This window comes from Ammospiza caudacuta, chromosome 21 (assembly GCF_027887145.1).
Source record: "Ammospiza caudacuta isolate bAmmCau1 chromosome 21, bAmmCau1.pri, whole genome shotgun sequence".
NCBI classification, from domain to species: domain Eukaryota; kingdom Metazoa; phylum Chordata; class Aves; order Passeriformes; family Passerellidae; genus Ammospiza; species Ammospiza caudacuta.
In genome coordinates, this window is record NC_080613.1 from 3,052,781 (window position 1) to 3,079,721 (window position 26,941).

At 48.9% G+C, this 26,941-nt stretch overlaps 1 protein-coding gene across 2 annotated transcripts in view; it reads right to left on the minus strand.

Annotated features, from left to right (window-relative positions):
• The window catches only part of COL5A1 (collagen type V alpha 1 chain), a 132,611-nt gene that overhangs the window by 67,932 nt on the left and 37,738 nt on the right, over positions 1-26,941 (minus strand). For both annotated transcript variants that reach the window (XM_058818444.1, XM_058818442.1), the window contains exons 5-9: positions 8,262-8,393; positions 6,349-6,495; positions 5,986-6,234; positions 3,011-3,163; positions 2,682-2,738 (exon numbers count right to left, since the gene is read on the minus strand). In XM_058818444.1, the coding sequence (XP_058674427.1) occupies positions 2,682-2,738; positions 3,011-3,163; positions 5,986-6,234; positions 6,349-6,495; positions 8,262-8,393 (738 nt within the window). The remainder of the gene's footprint in view (positions 1-2,681; positions 2,739-3,010; positions 3,164-5,985; positions 6,235-6,348; positions 6,496-8,261; positions 8,394-26,941) is intronic.

Consider the following 26,941-nt stretch of genomic DNA (forward strand, 5'->3'; position numbering starts at 1 on the left):
TGGTGTCCACACTCATCACCACAGCATTTCAAATCTTGCAGCTGGATGTGAGGGGGGAAATTTCTGCTGCCACCGCAGGAGAGGCTCTGCAGCTCCTCACCAGGGAGGAATTCAGGTCATGGTCATGTCCCTTGCAGCTGCAGCCATGGAAATGTTGCACTGGGTGGGAATTAGGGGTGAGTTCCGCACGCCTGTCCTCAGGGAAAGCCCAGAGATCACAGCTCATGGACACCCCAAAATGATGGATTTTGGATGGATCTTCTTGAGATCTCAACATCTGGACACCCCAAATCCATCCTCCTTGAGATCTCAGCATATGGACAACCCAAAATCCATCCCAGGATACAGGCACTTCAAAATGATGGATTTTGGATGGATCTTCTTGAGATCCCAGCATATGGACACCCCAAAACCCATCCTTGTTGAGATCCCAGCATATGAACAACCCAAAATCCATCCTTGTTGGGATCTCAGCATATGAACAACCCAAAATCCATCCTTGTTGGGATCTCAGCATATGAACAACCCAAAATCCATTCTTGTTGAGCTCCCAGCATATGAACACCCCAAAATCCATCCTTTTTGGGACTAGTGGTGGCACACTCTGGTGTGACAGGTTCTAAACTAGTTATTAATCAGGGTGCAGAGAATCCCAGCCCACACAGGAGCTTTTTGGGGTCCTGCTGTGAGCACACACAGCACCAAGGCTCTGCTCCCCAGCACGCTCCTCCCAGGGAGAAGGGTCAGGGATAATTGGCCCATTTGGGATGCAAACATCCTTGGCATCTTCCCATATTTATCTGCTGGTTTATGTCGAGCTGGGGCTTGGGGACATCTGGAGATTGTCCTTGGCAGGAAACCTCCTGTGTTCCCATGGATGTTCATCAATGGGAACAATGGAAACGTGGCAGGGTTTAGGGACAGCACCAGTGGGGTGATCCCTTGAGGGGGGCAAGCCAACCGTGGATTTGGGATTGTCCCAGGGGAAAACAGGGTTCCACTTCAGACACCACCCACAAATGAAGCCAACATCCCAAAACCAGCCTGAAATCCTGCTGCAATTCAGAGGCGCTCAGCGAACCCTCCCTAAAGGGGAGCACCGGGGTCCCCCCAAAAGGACAGAGAGCTCTGACGAGGTGCCAGCAGCCTGGTGACGCCACAGCTGGGACATCTGGGATCCCTGCATCTCTCCTCTCCATCCCTCCTGCCCCTGCCCTGCCCCGCTGCCTCCAGCAAGTGTCAGCACAGAGCAAGGATTGAAGGACAGCTGGGTTTGAAAGGCAAGGAGTAAAAATCCACCAGAATCCAACTCTGTGCTTGGGTTTTATTTCCCTTCTCCTGCAGCTCCCATCAAAAAATGGAAAAAAAAAATAAAAATGAGCTAAAGAGCGCAGCAAATCTGATTTTCCCTGCTCAAGAGGAGCTGCACGGAGAGAGAGAAGGCAGCATTTGGTCTTGTTTACTTTCTGGCAAAAGCCATCCATGCTCCAGTGTTTTGAAATAGCAAAGGCGGCCAAATTCTTTCTGGATGATTAAACTTAACTATTTTGTTCGCTTTGTAGCTTTTCAGGCTGGGTTTGTGCCATCATCTTTGTGGGGTCTGGCTTCCCCCTTCCCACCCCTCTGATAAGGAAATCGCTGGCTCCTCCTTTTGTTTGCAGAGTGAGAGACCCAAAAAGGAAGAGGAGGAAGGAAAGGTCAGAAATGTTTTTGAAAGGGGGTTAAATTGGAGTTTTGAAGCCACGCTACTGCACCCCAGCACCTGCAGAAATTTCAGGTGAAAGAGGAAAAGGAGGAAAAATTAAAAGGGAAATAATGGCCTGAGGATGATGGGAAGTGCTGTGCTGGCCCCCTGCCAAGGAAAATGAGGTTAATTGAGCTGTGGGTGTGCAGCCAGCAGGAGCTCAGCCCACAGGGACAGGGATGGGGCAGGTGGGTGTGAGGAGCTGATCCCCAGTTCCAGCCTGGGAGGGGCAGGAATGGGGCACCTGGGCATCCTGGCATGCAGAGAGGGGAAAAAATGGGAATTTACCAAGAGCTTCTTGCTCTGCTAACAGGAACCCCTGAGCCAGCCCCACCACGAGGCTCCTTCCCCACCTTGGGGTGCTGTGTTGGGCACCCATAGCTTTTGCAGAATGCAGAGGGCACAGACAGCTTGGAATTGTTCTTTAGAAGGAAAATCAACGTCAAAATCAGGCCAGAAATACAAAGGAAAAGGGTCCTACACACAGTGGGACTGTGGAGCTGGTGCAGGAGCAAACCTCTCCACAGCTTTGTGCTGCAGGGATTTATTTTATATCCCTTTTATTCCCACAGGGATAAAATTATTCCCATTGGAGGCACAATTAAAGGCAGCCCCAAGCTGGGAGTTCAGGGCAGGATACAACCTGGATGCCCCCAAACTCCTGAGGGATGAGAGCTGCCCCTGCCCAACACTCCAGTCCCAGGTTTTGTTTTGCTAAACGAGAGATTTCATGGGAATTCTTGCACTTCCTCCACAATTTAGGTCACTCCTTGAAGCTTTAAAATGAAATTATATAATTGCAGTGGTTTAGATTCAATGAACAGGGAATTCTTTCAGGGGGAGTTTTCCTCCCAGCTGTTCCAATGAGAAAAAAATTGTCTGAACCTTTTCCAAGGGGGATAAAACCAACAAAACCCCAAACTCAGGTGTTCCTTACCGGCTCAATGATGGCAGGTTCCCCCTTCTGCCCCTTCTCACCTCGGGGGCCACCGATCTGTGGGACAAGGGAAACACAAACCAGACAGTCAGAGAGGACATTGCCATCATCATCATCACCATCATCACCAATCCCAGCAGGAACTGGAGATCCTGGCACAACCCTGCTGAGGTTCCTGCAGGAAACACCCAGGGCAGCTCCTCTTTGTTTAAATACAACTTTATAAATAGGTGGGTGAATCCTTTTTGTTGCACTAATTCTGCTCTAAATTACGGAAGGACCAACATTTTGAAGCAGAATGTTTCTGGATGGAGCAGAGAGCCTCTCACCCCTTCGTAGATGGTGTCCTGGTTGGCTGGCATGCCTGGGCCAATGTCAGGAGAGGCTGTCCGGTCGTAATAACTGTCATAATAATTCCCATCATATTCCTTTATGGTTTCCTCAGTGAAATCTTTATCCAGGTCATCCCCTCCTTGAGCAGCCTGGAGAGGAAAGAGCAGCAATGGGTCAGGCTGGAATTCTCTCCATGCTGGAATGTTAATTGTTGTTAGATTAAGGGAGTGATTTTTGCAAAATGAGGATGCTTTTTAATAAGACTGACAAGGGGAAAACCTGGGGAAAAGTTAAATTCTGGAATTTTTAAGTCTCCAGTGACTTCTCCAACAGCAGGAAGACAGATGGGAGAAGCTTCATGTCAAATACACACTCTGGCTTTCCTTGGGATTTCTTCACTGATCCCCAGTAAAACACTGTGAGTAGAAAAACTGGAGTGAGGAAAACACAACACGGCACAAAGCTCATGTCAGGAGCAAACTGCAAATGCCTGAAGGAAGAGGTAATGGAAGTTTCAGGCTCCAAATCCTCCTCATCTCTCCCAGCCGTGGTGCTGGAGACCCTGGATTATCAGGGCCAAGGAGTCCCACATCCGTTCCCAGATTTCAGATGCACACCAAACCCAGGATGTGTCACTGTCAGTGTCCAATTACACAGGAAATGTGGAGAAACCCCAGTTCACTTCTGTGGGAGCCTCCTGTTTGTTTAGTCTGGGATCCAATCTGCGCCTGGGCCCATCCAAGGAGCAGAAAGTTGTTCCAAATCTGATGCCTCAACCCCCGAATCCTCTCAGAATCCCTTCAGATGCCACGGAGCACAGCAAGGACATCCAGACAGGGCTCAGAATTTCCTTGCTGCTCTCCCAGCAACCTGGCAGGCTCAGCCCTTTGGCACCCCTGGCTCTGAGCAGCCCTGCAAAGAACAACATGTGCTGCTGAGGTTTATTTGGTTTCTTTCCTATCCAGGTAATGACCAAAATAGTCCAGAAATTGAATTCTTTCCAGTGCTTCCTAGAGAAATAGCTCCTCACTACTACGGATTCAAAGTCACTTCAGTGTCATCACAACTTCCAGACTTCTCTCTATGCCAAAACTGTTCAGGATTCATAAACATGAACTTCTGGGTCTAAATTCAGGAGGTTTTAAATTAAGATTAAGCCTAGAACTAAGGTACTCACCAGCCCACCTTCTCTTATCTCTGCAAACACCAACTAGCCTTGACAGAAATTATAGTTTGGCAATTATTTAATTAGAAAACTTGGAAAAGTCAGGATTATTTTTCATTTGGGCTGGTTCAAATGGATCTGTTGCTGTCACCCCCCTGCTTTTATCCTGGCTGAAATATTTCACCTGGTTTTGCACTTTGAAACCTTAAAACCTAATCTAAAGAAAATCTCATCTGCCTCAAAGGCTTTGAGGATAACAGCAAATTGCATGAAATGAATATCAGAAATGTCTGGTTTGATCTTTTAATTGAGGTCCTCAGGTCTATTTGCATGGAAAGATGATATTTGGAATAAGGGGGCAGTTCCCTGCCTGAGCTTTCCTCCTCTATTTCCTTTCCTTAACAACTAAAATGGCCCTTGAAGCCTTTTCTTCTCCCACTTTTTTATTTAAGGCCCCTCTATCCAATCTTTAATTTCTCTCTCTTAGAAATCCAAGCTTGGCCAAAGATTTCTGGCTCTTGGTCAGGAAATGGAAAACTTTCCCATCCATGGGTTCCCTCCTGTTGTCTCCCTCAATTCCTGGAGCCTTTTCCTTTTCTCCCTGTGCATAATTTTGGGCTCTCCAACCTCCTCCTGCACATTTTGGCTGGACTGGATCCCTGCCTGTCCTTGGATCTGCACCTGCCCCATTCCAGCTGCTCAGATCTTTGCTTGGACACTTTCCCTGACACCTTTTCCCTCAAATTTCCACCTCCAGGGATCCTGGCCAACCTTTGCTATCTCTTTTGCCAGCCTTGAATTGTGACTGCCCCACAACAAATAAAATCTCCGCGTGAGAAACTCTCCCCATAGCTTTTCCTGGGATTTGGAAGCTTTACAGAAACATGGAATAGTGTGGGCTGGAAGAACTTGAAAACTCGTCCAGCTCCAAACCCTTGCCATGGGCAGGGACATCTTCCACCAGAGCAGGTTGCTCAGAGAACAATTCCACATGATCCCACCCTTGATTGCCATGCTGCTGCTCCTGGATAATGAAGGATTTGCCCATTTAATGCCATTATTTCCTTGCTCTGTGAGCTCCACAGCTCCTAAAAAATTCATCTCAGTCTCACCAACATTCACCTATTTCAGCATCAACATAAAAAGCAACAACTGGGCAAATCCTAAGCACAGGAGGGTCTGGAGTGCAGCATTTCAGCTGGAGGATATTGAAGTGTGGGGAGGTAAAAGTTCAATTTTCCAGCAGAAAAAGCTGTGGGGTCTGGGCTGATCCCAGCTCTGAGCAGATCCATGCACACAATAAAGGAGTTGACTCCAGGTGGATGCAGCAGTTTTGGAACCAAGGCTTTGTCCCAGTGTTGAAATTGTTTTTAAAAAAAAAAACAAACTGAAAAACATAAAAATGCTTTTCAGTGGAAATGGCAAAATGAAAAATATTGATGTTGTGCAGCAAATCAACATTTTAAGGATTTATATTAATAACTTCGGGATAAAAGGCTTTTACTGAGATTTTAACAGCAATCCTCATTTCTCTTTTTGTCAGACAACCACTTCACCTGAGGAAATGCAGATGTCAATATGAGCAGCTTTTTCCAGTGGAATAATCCTTAACCAAATTCTAAATATCTGCATTCCCCACCCTGAAAAATGTGGAGCGAAAACATTTTCCAAGAAACTTCCTCTCCCTGCAGCTGCCTGAACCACTTATGGATTTACCATCTGGCTGCTCCCGTCTCCTTTGCTTCCAGGACTATGAAACAACAGAATTAATTAAAAAAAAATTTAAAATTAATGAATTAAAATTACATCAGTCTCATTGTAGGTGACGACAGTGCTCGTGGGGAGCTCAGCTTCCACTGCATTTTCAGTGAGGCCACCCTGGGGATCGATTTCCTCGTTGTAGTTGATGTCTTCATAGGGCATGGGAGTAAAATACTCCTCGTTGATGGTCTCGTAGTTGTACTCATCAACCAGGGGATCATCCACTGCTCCATCCTCCTTGGCCTGCTTCCCGGGGTTCCCTCTCTCAGGGGGCGCTGTGGGAGCTGGATTATCCTGTTAAATGTGGGAAATAAAGCACCACAATCAGAGGAACAAAACCATTCTGTCTCATCCTCCCCTCTCACAAAGGTTCAGCACCCACACCCCTGCCAGGACCTGCCTCAGTACCTGCTTGGTTTCGGGTTTCTCTCCAGCAGCCACTTCAGGAGGGCTGGGTTTGGTGGTGGGGCTTTCTGGTTTGACAGCTTCGTCCACGTCCTCGTAGTAGGGGTACTCGTAGTAGTAAGTGTCACCTTCTCCCTCCCCGTCCGTGTACTGCAGGGAGAGGAGGAGAAGCAGGGAATGAGGGGGGAGCACCCAGCGTGTCCCTACCAGCTCCTGTGGACATCACAGCTTCACACAGCGAGCTTAGGTGGGATATCTGGGAGGAATTCCTCCCTGGAATGGGTCACCCCGAGCAGCTGGGGCTGCTCCATCCCTGGAGGTGTCCAAGGGGATATCTGGGAGGAATTCCTCCCTGGAATGGGTCACCCACAGCAGCTGGGGCTGCTCCATCCCTGGAGGTGTCCAAGGGGATATCTGGGAGGAATTCCTCCCTGGAATGGGTCACCCACAGCAGCTGGGGCTGCTCCATCCCTGGAGGTGTCCAAGGCCAGGTTGGACGTGGAGCAACCTGGGATCATGGAGTGCGACCCTGCCCTGGCAAGGGCTGGAATCTGATAAGCTTTAAGATCCCTCCAACCCAAACCAGTGACTTTACGATATTTTTTCAACCTTGGATTGCTGAAACCTCCCAGACCTGCCACACCTGACCCCTTGAGAGGAGCAGAAAGCCCTCGAGCCCCGCGGCCGCTCCAGCACCATTTCTGCACTCACAACACCTCTGTGACTTTCCAGCCACCCCAGGCCTGCAGGCTGGAGGCCTTGGAGGAGCAGATCCTTGCAGCCTTGCCCACAAGGCGTCAGTCACTCGCTCTTCAGCAGCAAACCCAAACAAAGGCTGGTTCCAGGCGGGCACGGCCCCGCTCCTCGCCAGCCCAGCGCTCCCTGGCAGCCGGCGCGTGGAGGAGTTGTTCCTACATGGAGCAACACAGCCTTGGGACAAGCCAGCTCTTGTTGGGCTGCTGGCTCCAAAAGAGGAGTTTTATTTTCCTGCTGCCACAGATTTCCACCAAAGTGCTGTTTTGTTTGTCTTATTTATTGTTTCTGCAGAAGCGCTGGCGGAGCTTGCCTGGGGCTGTGCCTCGCCGTGAGCATCCTAAAGCCCTGCTTAGGTGCTGGATTAATTTAATCCCAAAGATAAACTGGCAGGGCTGATGGCATTACTGGTTCGTGGGGATTCCCTGACCCTGCAGGTCTGGGCTCAGCTGAAAGCAAATCAGCCCAAGAGGATGTCAGGATGCCAGACAGCAACTGCAGCGAGCTGAGACTTCTTTAAAAAGGGCAAAATTCAGGTGATGCTCATTAAATTCAGCCACACCCAGGCATTTCTGATTGGGCAGCAAACATACAAATGCATCCTGCACCAGCCTTTTTTATTGTTTTTCTTTTTTTAAGGAAAAGGCCTGTGGTGAACCCATCATACAAAAATTATTGGGCCCAGCAGCTCCTAGGGATGACTTGGGAGCATTTCTGCCAAAATGAGATTAAAAGGAAATCCAGGGGAAAAATGGCTCTCCCTCCTTTAACACCTGTTGTTTCACAGAATATTGAGTAAGAACTGTTTAATCCTTTTACAAGTCCAACAGCATAACGGGAAATTTAGAAACGGGTGCTGGTCTGGACAGGAGTGGAGCTGCCAGGGAAGGTCAATAATCCCCACTTGGCTCACGTTGTCTCTCCTGTGTTTCTGAGCTCCAAAAGGATGTTCCTTTCAGTCTCTGGAAATGGAAGGAGCTCAGAAAGAAAGAAAACTCCCAAGATCCAAACCCAGAACGTGCAAATCCTAAAAGCAATCCCTGTTTTGGACGTTGGAGACAAGTCGTGGGGATGCTGAGCGGGAGGAAGGAGCCACGTGTTTGAGAGGCTGAAATAAACCCAAATGTTGGTGGTTACACCCAAAACCATCCCCAGAGACTCACGTATTCATCCTGGTTGGGGTCCTGGGACTGGGGGGAGTCGGGGATGGCGGTGTCACAGTCGGGGCTGTAGTGCTCACAGTACTCCAGGGCCGCCCGCGGGTCCGCCACGATCAGGAGCTGCTGGATGTCACCCTGCAGGGAGAGGAGCACAGAGGGTCAGGGATGGGTGCTGCTGCTGGAGACACCAGCCTGAGGCTGCAATCAGAGCCAGGAACACAAAGAAATGGAAAGCAAAATATGTGGCAGGGCCATTTTCCTGACATGGGCACATCCCCTGGGATGAGCCAGGGGGAAAAGCTCCATGTCCAGGGAGCAGCTGCTTCTCTTGGGCTGCTTCACAAGGTGTGACCCCACTGTGCTTCATCCCCAGCCCCAAATCCACCTCCCCAGAAGACAAATCACCCAGTACCACAGCACTGACAGCCCCAAGAAAGCCAAGTGCAGGAAAAATAAAAACAAAAACTAAAGGTGTTCGTATCCCCTCCCAAATCAGCAATACAACAACTCCTTTCCACCTGGTCCTGTCCAGGATAAGGTTGGATTTACACCTCATGCAGAGTCACCCTGGCCAGCCCCAAAAGCTGCTTCTTGGCCTCAAAACTACTCTGCTTCTCCCACCCCACCAGCTGGTCTCACATCACCCCCTTTTTTTTTTGCATCTTTCCTTACCTCAATGTTCCACCCACAACAGACACAGCCAGAGATTAGAAATGCATCTGATAAACCCAGAAAAGAGCCAAAGGGAGGCTTTTTTATACTCAAACCCAGGTGCAGAGGAAGCTCATTAGGCACCAGGGCTGGTTGATGGAGCAGCTGCTCCCTGAATCCCGACACAGCCACAGCCAGAAGGTCAGAGCAGAAATTGCTCTGGAGTTTCCTAAAGAGCCACCACGCTGCTCAGCCACGGTGCCAAAATCCAGTTCATTCAGCAGACAGTTACATAAGACTTTACTACTTGGATGCTTAGAGCCGATACTTTAATTAGGGGAGGGAAAAAAAATCTTATTTAATAATAGACAAACATGGATAAAGCATCAGGGGGAGAAGCAGGAGCCTTACAGCAAAACTGGGAGGATGATTTGGGCAGTAATAGGAACCAGAAGCTCCGAAGGGAGCCTGGCCAGACTGGCAAACAGCCCTGTGGAAAAGGATATTTTTGAAATTTTGGGCCAATTCTGCCTTGGTGTGACTGGATCATGGATGTATCCCCCCAAAAAAGGGAATGCTGTTCACATTTTGGGCAGAGATCCACTGGGACAGGAGCAGCTCAGAGCTGCCTGGAGCTCCCTCCTCCCTTCCCAGGTTGTCTCTTCCCTCCCTGCAGCAGCTCAGGAACATCTGGGCACCTCTCAGACCTACCCCAGCCACCCTTCAAAGAGCATTCACTGAAGCTCATTAGTCATTGTTTCCAGCTAATAACCTTTACAAAATTAACAGAAATGTCTGCAAAGTGGGTTTCAATTTTCCATTTTTAAAACAAGAAACATCTTTTCTTTCCCTTTCCCTTTTCTTTTTTTTTTTTTTTTTTGTTAATATAAATCCAGCCCTGCCATTACTAATCCAGCTTTTTCTTTCACAATGTAACCACCAAAACTGGGCTTAGATTATTGGGGAAATAAAATACTCCAAGATTGAAATTTTTTATTTTTGTAGAACATTTCCTTTTTCCAAGCAGCTCTGGCCACCACCTGCCCATGGGACCCATGGGGAAATTGGGCCATGGTAGGACCCCCTGAGCTGGGGGTCCTGGGGGTGTTATGGGGTTACTCAGGCCATAAATTATAAAACCATCCCTGTCTGCAAAGGCACTCCAGAGCTCCAAACCTGTTCCTTTGGAATTCCCTCCAGCAGGGAATACCCAACCCAGCCAAGGCAATCTGTGGCTGATGTGAAAACCCTTCCAGCTGCTATTTCTGCCCCCAGCACCTCCCTGACACCTCAGCTAAGCCACTTGGGCCCTTCTCTCCCTCAGGTGCTTAAAGCTCCCAGTTTTCCATGGGAAGTGCCTGGCATTGTTGGGATAAGCTGAAATAAACCAGCCCCAAAGCAGACCTGGGACTTGTCTCCAAGAGGCAGGGGAGGCTGAAAAAGCTTTTTCTCCCTGATAAGGTTGGATTTACACCTCATGGAGAGCTGATAGGCTGCGTCCCATAAGTGAGCAGGGCTGGAGCTGCGTTTCCTCAAGGAACAGATAAAGCAAGGAAAGGCATCTTGGCTAAACACAGTGCCAAAGGTTAAGCAGAAGAGAATTTGCTAAAGCTGGGTTTGTTTTTAGTCTCAGCTGATGGCAGCTCCTGAGCTATGCATGGGGAACAAACCTTGATCCCAACTCTGCTTCCCTGCAGGAGCTTGGGCATGTTCAGCCTGGGAGAATATGGAAAAAAACCACCTGAAATCCCTGCAGAAAACTGAAGATCAACACACCCAAGGACAGCGTGGGCCCCACAGCTTGTGCTGGGTGAGAGGGGGAGGCTGAGCAGGGGAAGCTTCCTGCTCATTCTGGGTCAGGAACTTGGGGAAATCAGTGCATAACTGAATAAATCTGGGACGTGGGGAGCGCCAGGAAAAGGCATCAGACGGCTCCGTCAGAGCTCACCACGCTCCACAGACTGCTGCTTCCCCTCTCCTTTTCAAAACCAATCACCCTGCCCAGAGCTCATCCTTGCCTTGTTCCAGCCTGAAAAATGCAGGAGAACCAAGGCTGAACCAAGGCAAAACCCAGGAGAACCAATGCAAAACTCAGGAGAACCAAGGCTGAACCGATTCAAACCCAGGAGAACCAAGGCTGAACAATGAAAAATCCAGGAGAACCAAGGCTCAAATCATGCAAAATGCAGGAAAACCAAGGCTGAACCAGTGCAAAACCCAGGAGAACCAAGGCTCAAACAATGCAAAACCCAGGAGAACCAAGGCTGAACCAGTCCAAAACCCAGGAGAACCAATGCAAAACTCAGGAGAACCAAGGTTGAACCAATTCAAACCCAGGAGAACCAAGGCTGAACCAAGGCACAACCCAGGAGAACCAAGGCTGAACTGATTCAAAATTCAGGAGAACCAAGACTGAACTAAAGCAGAACCCTGGAGAACCAAGGCTGAATTGATTCAGAATCCAGGAGAACCAAGGCTGAACCAGTTCAAACCCAGGAGAACCAAATTAGGGACAACTGAGAGCCCAAACTGGGAGCACCCAAGGCCCAGCAGAGAGGCTGAGCAGCTCAGGGCAGGGGGAAGGAGCAGAGCTCAGCCCATTCATCTTTGTTTCACTCCCAGCAAGCACCCAGCACTGGGGGATACCCTGTGCTCACACTTGTAAAAAGCAGCCAGGAGTAAAAACCTTGTTAGCCAGATTCCCAGTCAATTGACCTCATCCCTCAGCAGCAAACAATAAAAGGGGCTAATTTAGGCTGCCATAAAAAGCCCCACTATCTGCACCTCACAAAAGCCGCACAAAGCTCTGCTGTCAAGAGCCCCATTTCTGGGATTTAAAAAGCAACGTTCAATGGAGCCAGCCGCGCTGGGAGGTTCGGGAGCCTTTTGTGTCCTCTCCAGTGTGCTGCTGCTAATAAATCGTGCCCAGGGATCCAGGGATCCTGCCTGGCAAAGGGGAGCCAGCCCTGCTCCCATTCCACCCTCCAGGGTCCGTTTGTTTCCCTGGTTTGGTCACAAATCAGCCCAAAATCTCCTGCCCAGCTGGATTTTTGCAGTGCTAACAAAGATCCTGTTAATCCATACACACAGATCTGTGTGGGACAGGGTTTTCCAAAAGAGACAACTGAAAAATGCACCAATAAAGTGGTTTGAAGGCCTGACCAGCCCAAAATCCCATGCCCAGCTGGATTTTTGCAGCTCTAACGAAGATCCCATTAATCCACATGCACAGTTCTGTGTGGGGACAGTTTTCCAAGAGGGACCACTGAAAAATGCACCAATATAGTGGTTAAAAGGCCTGAGCAGCCAAATCAAAGACTTGTTTTCAAGTAATGAGTTATTTCAGGCAGGGAGCAAGACAGAAACACTCTGGTGTTGCTTTGTGGAAGTCACCAGCAGCGTCCTCCAGCCACCCACACAGTGGGTAAAGTTCTTTTTTGGCCTGACAATGGGTTGGGCAAAAGGCTCAAGGAAGTTCTCCAGTGACTGCAGCACTTGGTAGCATCCAGAGGCTGAGCTCAGTTGTGTTTTGCTGGCTTAACAAAAAAAAAAAAAAAAATTCAAGTGGAGAGTAAAAAATTTCAAGTGGAGAATAAAAGATTCAATTTTTTTGCCTGCCAATAACCACAATTGTATAGATTAGGAGAGGCAGTGTTTAAAAAAAGGGATAAATCCCACTTTGGCCTTTATTCCTAAAACTTTTGGTGAAGAGGAAGAGGCAGGACAGCACATTTCTGAGCAGGACTGTGAGCTGTGAGGGTTTCATTTGCTCCACCAGACAGATGGAAGTGCTAACTGTCAGGACCAGTAAGATCTGCCTGACATTTATGGTAAAGCCATTTATGCCTGATGACTCATTTGCTTTATGGATTAAGTTCCATCAAAGCCAGTTTAACTCAACTCCCCAGCCAGCTCCCAGACAAGGCTGGAAAAGCTCTTTCTGGAGCATTTTTTAACACTTATTCTATATGCTTGCAAAAAAAATGTCACATCACTTCCAATGACATCAACTTCAGGAACTCAGAGGAATCGTTGTGGTTCAATGAAATAAAAAAAACCCAGCTGGAGAGGAGGATCAGAGTGACTTCATCTGGCACTGGCTCCCTAAATCCTGGGATTCTTCAGGGCTCCCACTGATCATTAACTGGACTCGGGTTAGGGCATCACCCCAAAACTCTGAGATTCAGCATCCCTAAGAGAAAATCCTGCAGGATTTTGGAAACTCCTGCATTTCAACTGGATAAACACAGGCCCAGGGTGAACACTGATAATGTAAAATTTTCCCAATTATTTGGAATCACTGAGGTTTATCCTGCCAAACTCCCTGACTCCATAACCCCAAACCCAGGCAGAGAAGGGCAGGAGTTCAGTGCAGCTCCAGGATGAAGTGGCAGCTCAAAAACCCCTAATCCCTGTCTTGGAGCCAGCCTGGCAGCCCTCAGATGTTCCACTTGATAAATCCTGTCACTGGCACTTCCCATGGATTCTCCCAGCCCAGCTCCAGCCTGGGGTGGTGTTGGAGACACCAGCAGGCCCAGGAATCACCACAGGGAAACCCCAAAATTCAGAGGGGCTGGAGGTGCTCAGAGCATCCCAGAGTCCCTCCTTTAATCACAGCAGCTCCAGAAAAGCAACAAAACTACAGTGAAGGGGTCAAAAAAGCCTCAGCATCCCCCAGTCCCTGTCCCCATGTCCTGAGCCCTCTCCTGGCCAGGCACAGACAGGAGTGACCCCACAGACAGAGCAGCTGGTGCCTGAAGAGCCTCCTTTGGGCACTGCAAAAAGGGAAGGTAATTGTTGAAAGTTTGGCTAAATAATAATAAATTTATAAAGGTAAAGCTTGACTCACACAGAGCCGTGACTCAGCTACACATTCCTGGTGGTTTGTGTAAACCCAGCTGGATGTTTGTGTCCCCATCCTGCTCACAGGGGCTGCAGGGCTGCTCTGGGGTTACCCCAAGAACAGCTCCTGCTGCTTTGGGCACTCAGACAGGAGCCTCTGCCCAGCCCTCTTTGGAAAAACAGGTTTGATTCCGCAGAGCAGGGAGAGAAGTGTCACCAGCACAAAATGTGGCACCAAATTCTCTCAAGGGATGGGAAAAATTTCTGTTTTTCACTGCATCTCTCTGTGGGGACTCCAGTGAAACTCTGGGATCTTGGCTGAGCCTGGGCTGGGGGTGCAGCACCGGGCTTAGGGTTTCACTGGGGTCCCCACAGAGAGATGAAGTGAAAAAGAGAAACTTTCCCCGGCCCTCCAGAGGATTTAGTGCCACATTTGTGCTGGTGAAACCCTGAGCCCAGTGCTGCACCCTCAGCCCAGGCTCAGCCAGGAGTATCCCTGATCCCTGATTGAGTTTCACTGGAGTTCCCACACAGAGATGCAGTGAAAAAGAGAAACTTTTCCCATCCCTTGAGAGGATTTGATGCCACATTTGAGCTGGTGAAACTCTGAGCCCAGTGCTGCACCCCCAGCCCCATCCCAGGCAGGACCGTCCCTGATTTTGGGCTTGCAGAGCATAAACTCTGCAATTATCACAGCCCACGAGCTCTTCCCCTGCCCACAGCAGCAAGAGGAGCATCAGCCCTCTGGCTGGGTGCTAATTAACCTCTCTGCTAATTGCCCAACCTTTGTGTTTTACAGTCCCAGGGAGGAAGGCAATTTTCCATGCTGTGAGGATCCCTGAATTCTCCGTTCCTCCTGCCTGCTGGGTTGGAAGAAACAAGGCAGGAAAATGTTGTCCCTTCCTTGTCCCCTCCAGGAGAACAAGGCTGAACCAGTGCAAAACCCAGGAGAACCAAGGCTGAACTGATTCAAAACCCACAGCACCTCTCCATGCTGTCCCCAACTCCCAGCCCTGCCCCAACACAAAACCAAATCCCATTTTTCCACCCCTAACTGCTGCATCCTTGGATCAGCCGCCTCGTGGCTGTTTAAAATTCAATTAAGACTCATGCCTTAAAATGAGGAGGTTTTTTGGAGTAAAGGGCTGCTTGCAGAGCCCACAGAACACTTCAGGTCTGTCTGTGTGTGCTATCCCAACTCCCAGCTCTGCCCTAACACAAAACCAAATTCTGTTTTTCCACCCCATAAGTGCTGCACCCTTGGATCAGCAGCCTCGTGGCTGTTGTTTAAAATTCAATTAATCAATTCAGTTCAATCCTGCCTTAAAATGAAGAGGATTTTTGGAGCAAAAGGCTGCTTGCAGAGCCCACAGAACACTTCAGGTCTGTCTGTGTGCTATCCCAAACCCAAGTGTGGAGCAGCTCAGCAAGGACTCCTCACTGGAAGGGAAGGACAAGCCATTCTCTGAGAGGGGAACAAAAGCCAGATGGCTTTGCTAATTCTGGAAAGCTCTCCTGAAGGTGCTGTCGCTCTGCCAACACCCAAATACCAGCCAAGGACTCCATGGCAGGGCAGGAGGCACCACCACAAGCTCCATTTCCAGGTGGACACTTCCCATCCCAATCCCAGATAACCCCAGAATCAATAACCCTAAAAAAACACAACCCTGAGCACCCCAGCAGTTCATTTTTCCAGTTTTTTTGTTTTTTTTTTTTTGGTTTTCCAAGCTAGAAAAGGCACTTTGGGAAGTTTTGGGAAGGGTACGGCATCCTTCAGCAGGGCTGGCAAGGACAGCCCCTCCATGGGGGGACAGAGCCAGGCTGCAGCTGGGATTTCCTGTAGAAAATTAAAGATTTAAGGTAGGGAACACAAGCAGGAAAAAGTGGAGAGAGGTTTGAATGTCCCGTCCCTGCATCCTGGGCCAGGCAGGGGATGTGTCCAGCTGTCCCCTGACTCATGTCTGGGGCTCCAAACCACCAGACGTGGGCTGTGTGCTCCCCTTCAGAGCACAAAAGTGGCTTTTTAGTGTTTTTTAAGTGTTTGCTGCAGGGAATTCCACCAGAGAGCAGGACCCACCCTGAGGAAAAATTATTCTGTGGCTTCTGGTTTTCCTCCTGGCTGACATTAGCCCTGAGAGCCTGGTGGCATCACCACTGCAGCCCTGTGGGGCCAAATATTGGCAAGGTTTGGGTTTTCACTTCCACTCTGCTTTCCCCGCTTCTCGCTTTCCTTTACCCCCCTGCTTTTCACTTCCCTTTTCCCCCTGCTTTTCACTTTCCTTTTTTCCAGGTCCTTCTTAAAACTGGATTTCTCTGCAGTTCACCTCAGTGGGATTGGGGAGATGCAGCCAGAGAAAAGCAGCCAAGCAGTGGGGACAGCAGGAAAGGGAAAAGGCAGCCAAGGTGCCTTAAAAAAACAACAAAGCTGCTAAAAAACACCTAGAGAGAGAGATAGCCTTAAATCAACAACCTGCTCAGCCACTCAGCTGGGCTATTTTTATATATTTATGTCTGTTGAACAAACCACAATTTATCTCCTGGGGTTTTTGGGTGCAAAACAATCAGTTCTGGCCACAGAAAGCAGGATGGGGCTGCAGGCCCAGTCTGGAAGGGTGGCTGGGCTGGGAGAGGGGCTGCTGGGACAAAAGGCCGCTTTATATTCCCTCCTTCCCTCCACCCTGGCCAAGCACTGTGTGCTAGCACAGGCAAAAAATCATTTGAGAGGCAAAAATAATAGGAGAGGCAAAAATAGGAGAGGTTTCTGCAGCTCTTTTGCAAAAAAAGGGGGAAAAATAATGGCACAGTTCAGGTTTTTGAAGGGCAAAGAATAGAAAGAAAGGGAAGAAGAAGCCCCTGCCAGTCCCACTTCTCTCCACCCCAATAAAGAGAGAACATCACAATAGGAAAATGAAACTCGAGAGCAAAGCCAGCCTTTACATTTGCAAAATGAGCAGTTTTAAACTTTTTCTTTTTTTAATTGTGTGCTCTGAGCAGATTGCCTGAGCCCCCCCAGCAGATCAGAAACACATGTGAGGAACCAGCAACCTGAACCACAGGTTTTTACTGAGCTGTAGTTCAGGTTTCATCCCATTGAAGTGAATATTTTCCCTCTGCAGCAGCAGCTGTGTGGTGGGTGACCCTCAGAGGGGCTTTGCAAATGTCCCCATGTGCAGCTGCCCCTGTTGGGTGTCCCTGGGTGCTGAAAATCCTCAGGGATCTCAGGGATGCCATCACTGCCTGATTGAGGTTCATTTTGGCTCTCTAATTCTGGATATTTGTCCTTGTGACACCTTCAGATGTCACCTTCAAGCAGTGCTGACTTCAACCAGCTCCTGCACTGAGAGAGGGAAAACACCCAGATTTGGGAGTTTTGGGGTAATTCTGGGGGATTTCTGTCACTCTGAGGGCAGGACTGGGGCTGGGTTCTGCCTGGGTTATAAACCCCACACTGGATCTGATTTGGATCTGATTAACCCATGCACAAACCAGGCTTGACTGGAAGAAAGAATTGCTCTGCTGGCTCAGTTCAGAGCTGCTGGCCAAAGCTGAACCTTCCATTTCAGGGGGAGAAGGGAAAAAAAAAAAAAAAAAAGGTAAAAACCCACCCAAAGTGCCTCAGTTTCCTTTGGCTGCTCCCAAACTGCCATGATCACAGCAAAGTGTTTCACCAGCTGCTCCCCCTGCCCAGTTTGGACTGAAAAAGGGGAAACTGGGTTCTAGGAAGAGCTGGAAGGAGAGAAAAGCAGCTTTGGGGTGTGCTGGGCACAGCCACAGGGAAGGGGATGCTGAGCTCAGAGCTGGGGTAGGTTCAGAGCTCTCCTTTGTGGGGTTTTATGGGGCCTCCAGTCCCACCCAGTTAATTTTTAACCCCTACAAGGAGCTCAGATTGGACTGGATCTTTCCCTACAAGAATCCTACTCAGAGCAAAGACTTGGAGTAAAGCTGTTGTAGGCATTTCCTAGAGGGAAGCATCTTCACCAAAGGAGCAAAAACCTTTTGTAAACCCAGTTTGCAGCTGCTCACCCCTAAATATTCACCTCATGGGCACCAGAAACCTGGGGGAGTGATTTCATCTGAAGCTTTAAATTCAGCCATGAGGAAGCTCTCTCTTCTCATGAATTCATCAGGATAACCCTGCATTTTTTTGGCTGCTTTCCCCCCAAAATCAAGCCCTGGGTGATCCCTGTGTGCAGCCCCAGGTGTGTGTCTGTCTGTCCCGATAATTCTTCTGTCTGATGGCTGATTTCAATCACTTCTGACAGGGCAAAGAGGCTCAGGATAATTAAACTGCTATAAATGTCATGGAAACAGACAGCTCAGGAAAAGAAACCATCCCAGAGCATTGACTGTGCTGAGCTCTCCTCTGATCAGACCAGACACACACCAACATCTCTTTAATGTCCCCAGCACCCCTTCCATGTCCCTACCAGCAGCTGAGGCAACCACAAAGCACAAATTAGAAGGGATCCAGGCCTGGCTAATCCCAGAGCATGTCTGAGCTTCCCAAATTCCCACAGCTGCTGGAAAAACATGGGCTGAGGCACCACAAAATAAGCACTTCTCCTTGCCTTTGTGCCTATCCATGGAAAGAAAAAAACGCCAATTCTCCTCAATTTTCCAGCCCCAAACAGATGGAGGAAGGAAGGGAGCATGTCCAGCTCTCAGCTAACAGATTCCAGCGGGATTTCAGCAGATCCAAGGGATTTTTTGGATACCTGTCAGCAGATCCAGGCTGGCACTGCCACCTCAGCTGAGCCTTTCCAGTGGCTGCTCCATCTGCTCAAGACACTTGGGATCATTCCTGCCCCTCCAAACTCTCCCTGGAGTTATTTTTTCAACACATTTGGGATCATTCCTGCCCTTCCAAACACTCCCTGGAGTTATTTTTTCCCCCTCTGTGACCACACAGCAGCCTGTGGCCCTCTGTGATTTCTGCCTTCAAACTCCTCATTTGGTGGCTCCCAAATCAGCATTTCTGTCCTTCTGCACACAAATTACAGCCCCAAGAATAGAGGCCCCACAACCACCACGTGCTGAGCTCTCACTGCTTTTCCATCCATCCTTTATGGTGTGGTCCCTGCACAGCTGGTTTTGCCTTCTCCCCCCTCCAGAGGATAAATTCCTAGTGGGAATTTAACTTTGAAAGGAATGCTTGAAAAGCTGCTCAAAACTGAGTTTTTAGGGTTGTGTTAATCAAGGCACCTTCCATCTGTTTATAATATTAAAGCCACCCCCTGAGTGGGACTTTATAGCAAGAGATCCCTCAAAATCCCCAAATCCATCCCTCAGATACCTCCCCAGAATTCAAACACGGAGGTTTTTTACCCTTTTTTGTAGTTATTCTCCATTCCAGAGCTTTAACAAACCACCAGTGTGAAAAACCCCCTCAGCAGCAGTTTTTCCAGCAGTTCCTTCCCATTATTTTCCAACAGGAGCTGATTTGGCTCAGGTACATTCACACGGAGTGGTTTTGTTCCCTAATTGAAGCATCAAGTCAGATTATGCTTCTGAAGCAGCAAATGAGACTATTCACCAAAAAAAATCTCTTTATCCTTGCTCAAAACATTTGCTTGCCTGGGTATGCTTATGAAGAATAACTCAGGGAGCTCCTAAAAATGGGATTTTGCAATTTTAGCCTCATCTTGACAGTCAGGAAATGAAATTTCCATGCAAGGACAAAGCAGTGGGACAGGGTGACACAGTGGTGTTGTCCCTGAGAGCCACCCTGAGTGTCCCATGTGCCAAGCAAGGCTCAATCCCATGGACAGCATCCCAAAAACCTCATTTGGACCCTCTGGAAAGCTGCATCAAATGATGGCCTGAACATTGTGGGAGGCATTTACATAAAGGAGGAGAGGGTCAGCCTGACCTTCAGTGTCCAGCGTGGAAATTTCAAATAAAAAATACAAAGAAAAAGAAAAGAAAAATCCCACAAAAGCCCAGCCCAGGCCTGTGCAAACTGAATGGGGCCAAATGAATGGCTGGCATTGTGTGCCCTGCCGTGCCAGCCCTGGAACTGGCACTGAATAAAGCTGGGATGGGGGAGAGGATGGGGCCAGGAGCAGTTCTGAAAGCATCCCCTGGTTTTGTGTGAGGGGTACCCCAAAGGACACCCACACTCAATACCCTGCCAGCCTCAAAAAGAGATTTTGCTCCATTTTCCTCATCCCACTCATTAGGGATCCCTGGAAAAAACCCAAGGCCCCATTTCCCCTTGTCCTCCACTGCTCTCTGAGCACCAGGTAGCCTGGGCTGTGCCACCACTCTGTGTCACCTTAGCAAGGTGAGATCCCCACAGCCTGGCTGCTGTCCCCATCTGAGCCATCCTGTTATCCAGGCTGTCCACAGAGTTTCCTTGGAGAGGAAGCTACAAAAACTCCCCTCAATTCCAAATTTGAGGCTGCCCAGCCTTCCCACAGCCCAGGCTGTGCCATCACTCTGTGTCACCTTACCAAGGTGACATCCCCACAGTCACTATCTGAGCCATCCTGTTATCCAGGCTGTCCACAGGAAACTGCAGAGTTTCCTTGGAGAAGAGGCACAGTCTGCAAAAACTCCACTTAATCTCAAATTTGAGGCTGTCCAGCTTCCCCTTGGCACAGCCTGAGGTGCCAAAAATCCCTTTTCCATCTGGCTCAGGTGCCACCACTCTTTGTCACCTCACCAAGGTGACAAGATTGCCACAGCCTGGCTGCTGTCCCCAGCTGAGCAGTGCCCTCTTACCCAGGCTGTCCACAAAAAAACTGCAGAATTTCCTTGGAGAGGAGGCACAGTCTGCAAAAACTCCCCTCAATCCCAAATTTGAGGCTGCCCAGCCTTCCCTTGGCACAGCCTGGGCTGTGCCACCACTCTGTGTCACTTAGCCAGGGTGACAACAGCCCCACAGCCTGGCTGCTGTCCCCATCTGAGCCATCCTGTTACCCAGGCTGTCCACAGAATTTCCTTGGAGAGGAGGCTACAAAACTCCCTCAATACCAATCCCAGGCTGCCCAGCTTCCCTTGGCTCCCCGTTCCTGCAGACCTGACCCCAATTCCCAGTTAATTCCCTCCACCACCCCACTGAGTGCTGCCTTTCCCCCACCCCAAATCCCATTCCCCTGCTGCCACCTCCTCACCCAGCCCTGCTCACACCATTCCAAGTTTCCCCTCTCCCCCAAATCAAATAATCAGCCAATAACCCATGGCTCTCCTGGAGGAGTTCTTGTTCCATGACATATGTGTGAACCATCAGGGATGGTTTAAAAACAGATTCCCCCTCATTACAAGCCCAGCACAAAGCTGCTCCTTTGTGTCTTCCCCCTCTGCACCGCTGCCTGGCTCTGGTTTCACGTTGATTTATTTCCCTTTCATCTCTGGAAAATTAGGAATTCTGCTGCCCACAGGAGGATGGATAGGCCAGTGGATCATGAGGAGGAAAATACAGAGTAAAGCTTTTGGATTGAGTTACTCATTTGAGAACTCACTGAGCTGAAGCAGAGGCACTTGCTCAGGTTTTAGTGTAAAAAAAGAGGCACAGAGTCTGCCTGGGAGGTGTTGATCCCAAAGATCCAGAGGGTTCCGTTCCCACCTCTGGCCACAGCAGGGAAAAAGAGGATTTGGGGAAGGTGGGGAACAGGAGAGGATGGAGGACCTGCTCCTCAGACAGGAAGGGAAGAAGCAGCAAAGAAATCCTGAGATCCCAGAATGGATTGGGGTGGAAGGGACCTTAAAGTGAGACAGTTCCACCTGGGCTCACTCCCAGTGCCAGTGTCACAGACACATTTTATGAAAAATCCTTTCCTGATGATTTTTCCTCCTGAGAAGCTGAGAGGCCTCAGGAACAAAATGTAAACAATGGTTATCTGCTGCTGTGGAATGCAACAGGTGCATCTGGGATTGGTCTCATGTGGTTGTTTCTAATTAATGGCCAATCACAGTCAGCTGGCTTGGACTCTCAGACACAAGATTTTGTTATCATTCCTTATTTTTTCTATTCTTAGCTAGCCTTCGGATGAAATCCTTTCTTCTATTCTTTTAGTATAGTTTTAATACAATATATATAATAAAATAATAAACCAGCCTTCTGAATCACGGAGCCAACATTCTCATCTCTTCCCTCATCCCCACACAAAGCACCACACCAGAGGGTTTTTGGATTCCAGAGCACATCAGGACCTCCAGTCCCAGCCCACAGGAGCCTCCTGAGCTACCCAAACTTGCTTTTACTCCATTTTTTTCCCCTCATAGCCAAATTAATGTGGAAGTGGAGCTGCTGTCTCCTCAGCCCCACAGACAGGATTTCCACCCCCAAGAGCCACCCTGAGCTTTCCTCCACACCAAGGTGGCTCAGGACCAAGGGGTTTTGTGTGCACAGAGCTCTTTAATCAGCACTTGGAACGTTTTCTGCCCCAGGAGGGGAACACAGAATCCAGGTTTTATGGATTAAAGGTAAAAGGGGGGAAAATAGACCTGGCTTCCAAAGTGATCTGGGGATAGAAATGGGATTACACCCCTCAGCTCGGGGAGATCTGCTGACACACACAGAAAATGCAACTCAACACCAAATTTTGGTTGGAAAAGGATTTTCCTGCATCTGGCTGGCAGCAATCAGCCAAGCATGGAGCAGGGACCTGCTGGACCACCCGAGGAGGAGGCTTTGTGCAGGTTCCTGCTGCTAATTCCCACCCCTGCTGGAAATTTGGCTGCTGGGGAAGGAGCTGGGAAGGGAAAGCTGAGCTGGTGTGCAAACATAGGTGTGACACCTCTCATCCACACACCTTCCTCCCTCCTTTTCCAGGAAACTCAAATGTGCCCTTTGTTAATGTTCACACCCCAAAGCATTTTTTCAATTGGGTTTTTTTTTCTTTTTTTGGCCACGAAAAATGGTTTGGGTTTCATTTATTCCATGCAGCATCTACCACCTGAAATTCAGCATTAAAAGAAAATAAAATTAAATCTTGCCTTGGGGTTGGACTTGGATGATCTTTGGAGAAAGCTGACCTTTCTGTGGTTTTTGAAGCATAAAACCTGCATAGTTCCATGAATAGCACCCCGAATTTTCATCTCAAGGATGGGAGCTGGGTTTGTGCACCCTGGGGCCTGAAAATCAGGTGGGAAATTCATCCCAGAAATGAGGTTCTCCAAAGCAAACCCATGAAGGAACAGGACTGGATGCAGTGGAGGCTGAGCATCCCCAGATCTTGGATTTCACCCTTCTGAGCATCCCTAGCCCTGATTTCACCTTTCTGAGCATCCCAGCTCAGATCTCACCCTTCTGAGCATCCCTAGCCTGGATTTCATAGTTCTGAACATCCCCAGCCCAGATTTCACCCTTGGATCTCACCATTCTGAGCATCCTCAGCCCAAATTTCACCATTCTGAGCATCAAGCTGACAGAAGGACAAACCAAACCTGCAGATAAATTTGCTCCTGTGAGGCACCAAAGCCTCAGGACAACCTTGCACTGTTTGCAGCCATTCCAGAGCAGGAGACGGCACCCAAAAGTCACTTTCAGCACTGATTTTCCCCTGTTTGTTCAAAGCTCTGTTTGTCTGAGCAGTTCTGACCTCCTGAACTCCAGCCAGCGCTGGCTGCGTGTGCAGAACAGCGAGCCCACGGTCAGGGATTTATTTTCCATGTTCTTGCAGGGGGATAGAAAACTCCCAGACACCCCAATCCCCATCCAACCCTTCTGGAGAAATCATTAGGAATCCCCTCTTCCAGCTCCCATCCCTGGGGGATGTGTTTATTGGGAACATTTCCATTCCAGCTCTGTCAGAGGGACGACTACACCTGCACACTGGGGATGGCTGCAGTGGGCTTGGATTTTCCTCTGGGTTTTGGCAGGCAGCCCAGACTGCCTCCAAAAAGGAAAAAAAAAGGGACTCGGAAAGACCTCACCATGTGTGAGGAACATGTGCTTCATTTGTTCAGGCCTCAGTGATGAGGGAAGGGGGTGAACACGGAGTCAGCCCAGAGGTTTTGAGGTTGGGGAGGGTTTTTACTCTGTCCTGCTCTCAGAAAAGTGGAAAAAGGCAGGAAAATAGCAAAAGAGATTGGAATTGCAGAGAAGCAGCAGCTTAAGCACCACCAGGCTGACAAGGACACAAACCCTGATCAGCCTCATCATCCTCTTCCTCCAGCTCATGAAGTTTGGCTCAGCTGAGCCTTTACTTCCTACAAATTCACTGCAACAATCAAAACCCATCATCCTTTTCTAAATAAAAAATTATTTTTCCTATTTACAGGCTGCAAAAAATTTAACTTTTATGGAAGTAGCACTAATTGGTGAATGACCTCCCACATAGAACAAGGTCCCCAAGTGAGCAGGGAAAGGGAACATGCACTGCTTTGGGCCAGGGCTCCCTGTCACGCTCTGCTCTCAAAAATCCCTTTTCCATCTTGCTCAGGGATGCTGCCAAAAACCTTCAGCTGGAAACTTCTCCCCCAAAGCACAAGGATTTGGCTTTTCCCCACTGCTCAAGCTGAGGAAAATCATCTTTCCCCAACACATCCATTTGCTGCTTCTTCCCAAATCCCTTTGTGGTTCTTTCCCTGCCCCTGAAACTCCATCCTGGTCCCTGCAGATCCACAGCAGCCCTGCAAACCTTGCAATGATGTCACTGGAGAGAGGAGCAGCTTTCCAGCATTACATCAGCCTGTCTGGCCTCAGCAATCAGCCTCCTGCTCCTCAGACTTTCCATGGAAGAAATTCATCCCCCTCCTCCCATCCAAGGAGGGGGGAAACAAACTGAAAATTGAGCCAGAAAAGAGAAATGACCCCGCACCTCGGAGCATCCATCACCCCAAACGAGCCTGGGGCTGCTGCCTGCCAGCACTGAAACACAAAAATCTGCCAGGGGGATGTCAGGAACAACCAGCCACAGCTCCCCAAATCCCACAGAGTCCCTGGAGGGGTGGAAATTGCTCCAAAGGATGAGTTTTGCCTCCCAGAGATCGCTCGGTTTTCCTGTGGTTTATTGCTCCTTTCTGCAGCCCAGGCCAGGGGAAGGGGACACGAGGCGCCTGTCCCCTCCAGGCCAGCAGGGATGGAGAGCCCTGCAGCATCCCAAAGTCATGGCAGAGTCAAATTTCCCCTCAGCATCCCCTGGGGAAATGCTCCTCCAAACCAGCTCCTCTGTGTGAGCCCCTGCTACCCAACCATCAGGCTGCAAACTGCTTCTTTGAGGGATAGTATCCAAAAAAATACTGATTTTCCACTGGCACATGCCAGTTACAGTGCCCAGGAGCAGCAGGGTGTCAGTGGTTCCTCAGACAGGGATGAGGTCCCACATCCTCCACCAGGAATTCCCAGAGCACATTAATCCTGGATTTTCAGGCCTAAGCGCCTCGTTTCCTCAGCATTTACCAACAAAACCCTCAACAGTGCCATCCTAGCCCAAAAACCACCCAAATCACCAAATTCCAGCCTGGTTTAGGGTGTGTGGAACATTAAAAATTCATCTTTTCCACCCCCAGTGGTTGTGGTGGTGGCACCTCCTAAAACCAGGCCTTAAATCTGGACAAGCTCTCAGATCACGCAGCTTCCTAAGGCTGATGTTTCACTTGGCACCCTGAAAAGATAAATGATAGACTGCAGGAGTGTTTGAAACATCAATAAAAGCACTTTTATGATCTGTTTGAACAATAAAGTGCTTTGTAAGCTATCAGAGGCCCGCAGGCATTCGATACCAGCAAACAGCACTAATTATCCACACATGCCAGCACAGTTGCTTTGACAGTTCATGAAATGGAATTTACCACTGACCAAACCAAAAAAACAAACAGCCCACGGAAAAACCAACCCAAAAAACCAACAAAAAAAGAAAAAAAAAGTGGATTTTGTCATCATGACTAACGAGGCTCCATCATTACAGGCAAGGCTGACCCAGTCACCAAGCTTGAGTGCAGGCCAGATGGCTGAACCTGCAATTACCCAGCGAATGGAGATGGAAAACAAGAGTTTCAGCAGAGTGTATGCAAACAATCCAGCTGATGTTTCCAGCCAGGCTCTCACTTTCCTCGCTGGCACCTGGCACCGAGGGGTCAGAGGAGCCAGCGCCACTCTGGGCTGGAAATGAAAGCCCAGAGTCACTTTTACAAGCTGGTTTGCAATTCTTATTCTGGCCCAGGTGCTGCCCTCCCTCCCTGATAAAACCAGATGACGTCCCTGGGCACCTGTGTAAGGTGATGCTGTGGCTGAGGTGTTGCCAAACGGGGCCAAATTTCACATTTTTGATCAGATGGACTGCATCGCTTGGACTGCTGCCCCAAAAACCTCCCTGTTCATTGCAAACCCATCCAGAGGCATAATCCTCAATAATTGCAGACATTTTCTAGGCAGCACTGCTCTCCTGGAAGAGCTCAGAGCTGTGATTTAATCCATATGCCTCAAGTGCACCATTTTAAAGAGGATCCTTTGGAAAAAAAAATTAAAAAAAAAATAAGGCAAAGCAGAAGGAATGACGAGAAAACCAGCAAGCAAATGGAGAATTACTAGGAGACTGACTGGGGAAAGCTACAGACATCTTCAATAAAGATCCCTAAATGCTGGCTCAGGAGGTTTTATTTTCCATCCTCTCACACTGTGATATATGGTGGTGGTGTAAAACATCCCCTCTTTGCACTCCCTGAAAGACTGCACAGCAAAGGAGGTGAAATCAGATTTGGCAGGGCCAGCAGAGCAGGCAGCCAGCTCTGTAAATTACCTGCTTTCAGCAGCCTGCCAAGGCAGGGGGAGAGAAATGGGAACATGGATCTGTGGTGCATCCTGACAGACAAATCCAGGTTAGTAAAAAACACTAATTTTTAAAAATGGGTTTTGAAGTTCAACGAAAACTTCATTAATCTGGGCTTTCTCTGCTCCTTCCTGAGCCCAGATCCTGCAGGATGTGCTGGGTCCAGCTCTGAGCTCATGGGGAGCTCTGGGGGTGCTGCTGCTTTGAAGATCCCACAATCCCAAGATTATTTAGGTGGGAAAATGGTCCAAGATTGACTCCAACCTGTGCCTGACCCCCACCTTGTCACAAACCCTGAGTGCCACATTTGGGTGTTTCCTGGGCACCTCCAGGGCTGGGAACTCCAAACCTCCCTGCTCAGCCCATTCCCAAGGCCTGACCACCCTTTCCAAATCCAGATTAGTAAAAATCACTAATTTTTAAAAATGTTTTTTGAAGTTGAATGAAAACTTCATCAATCTGGGCTTTCCCTGC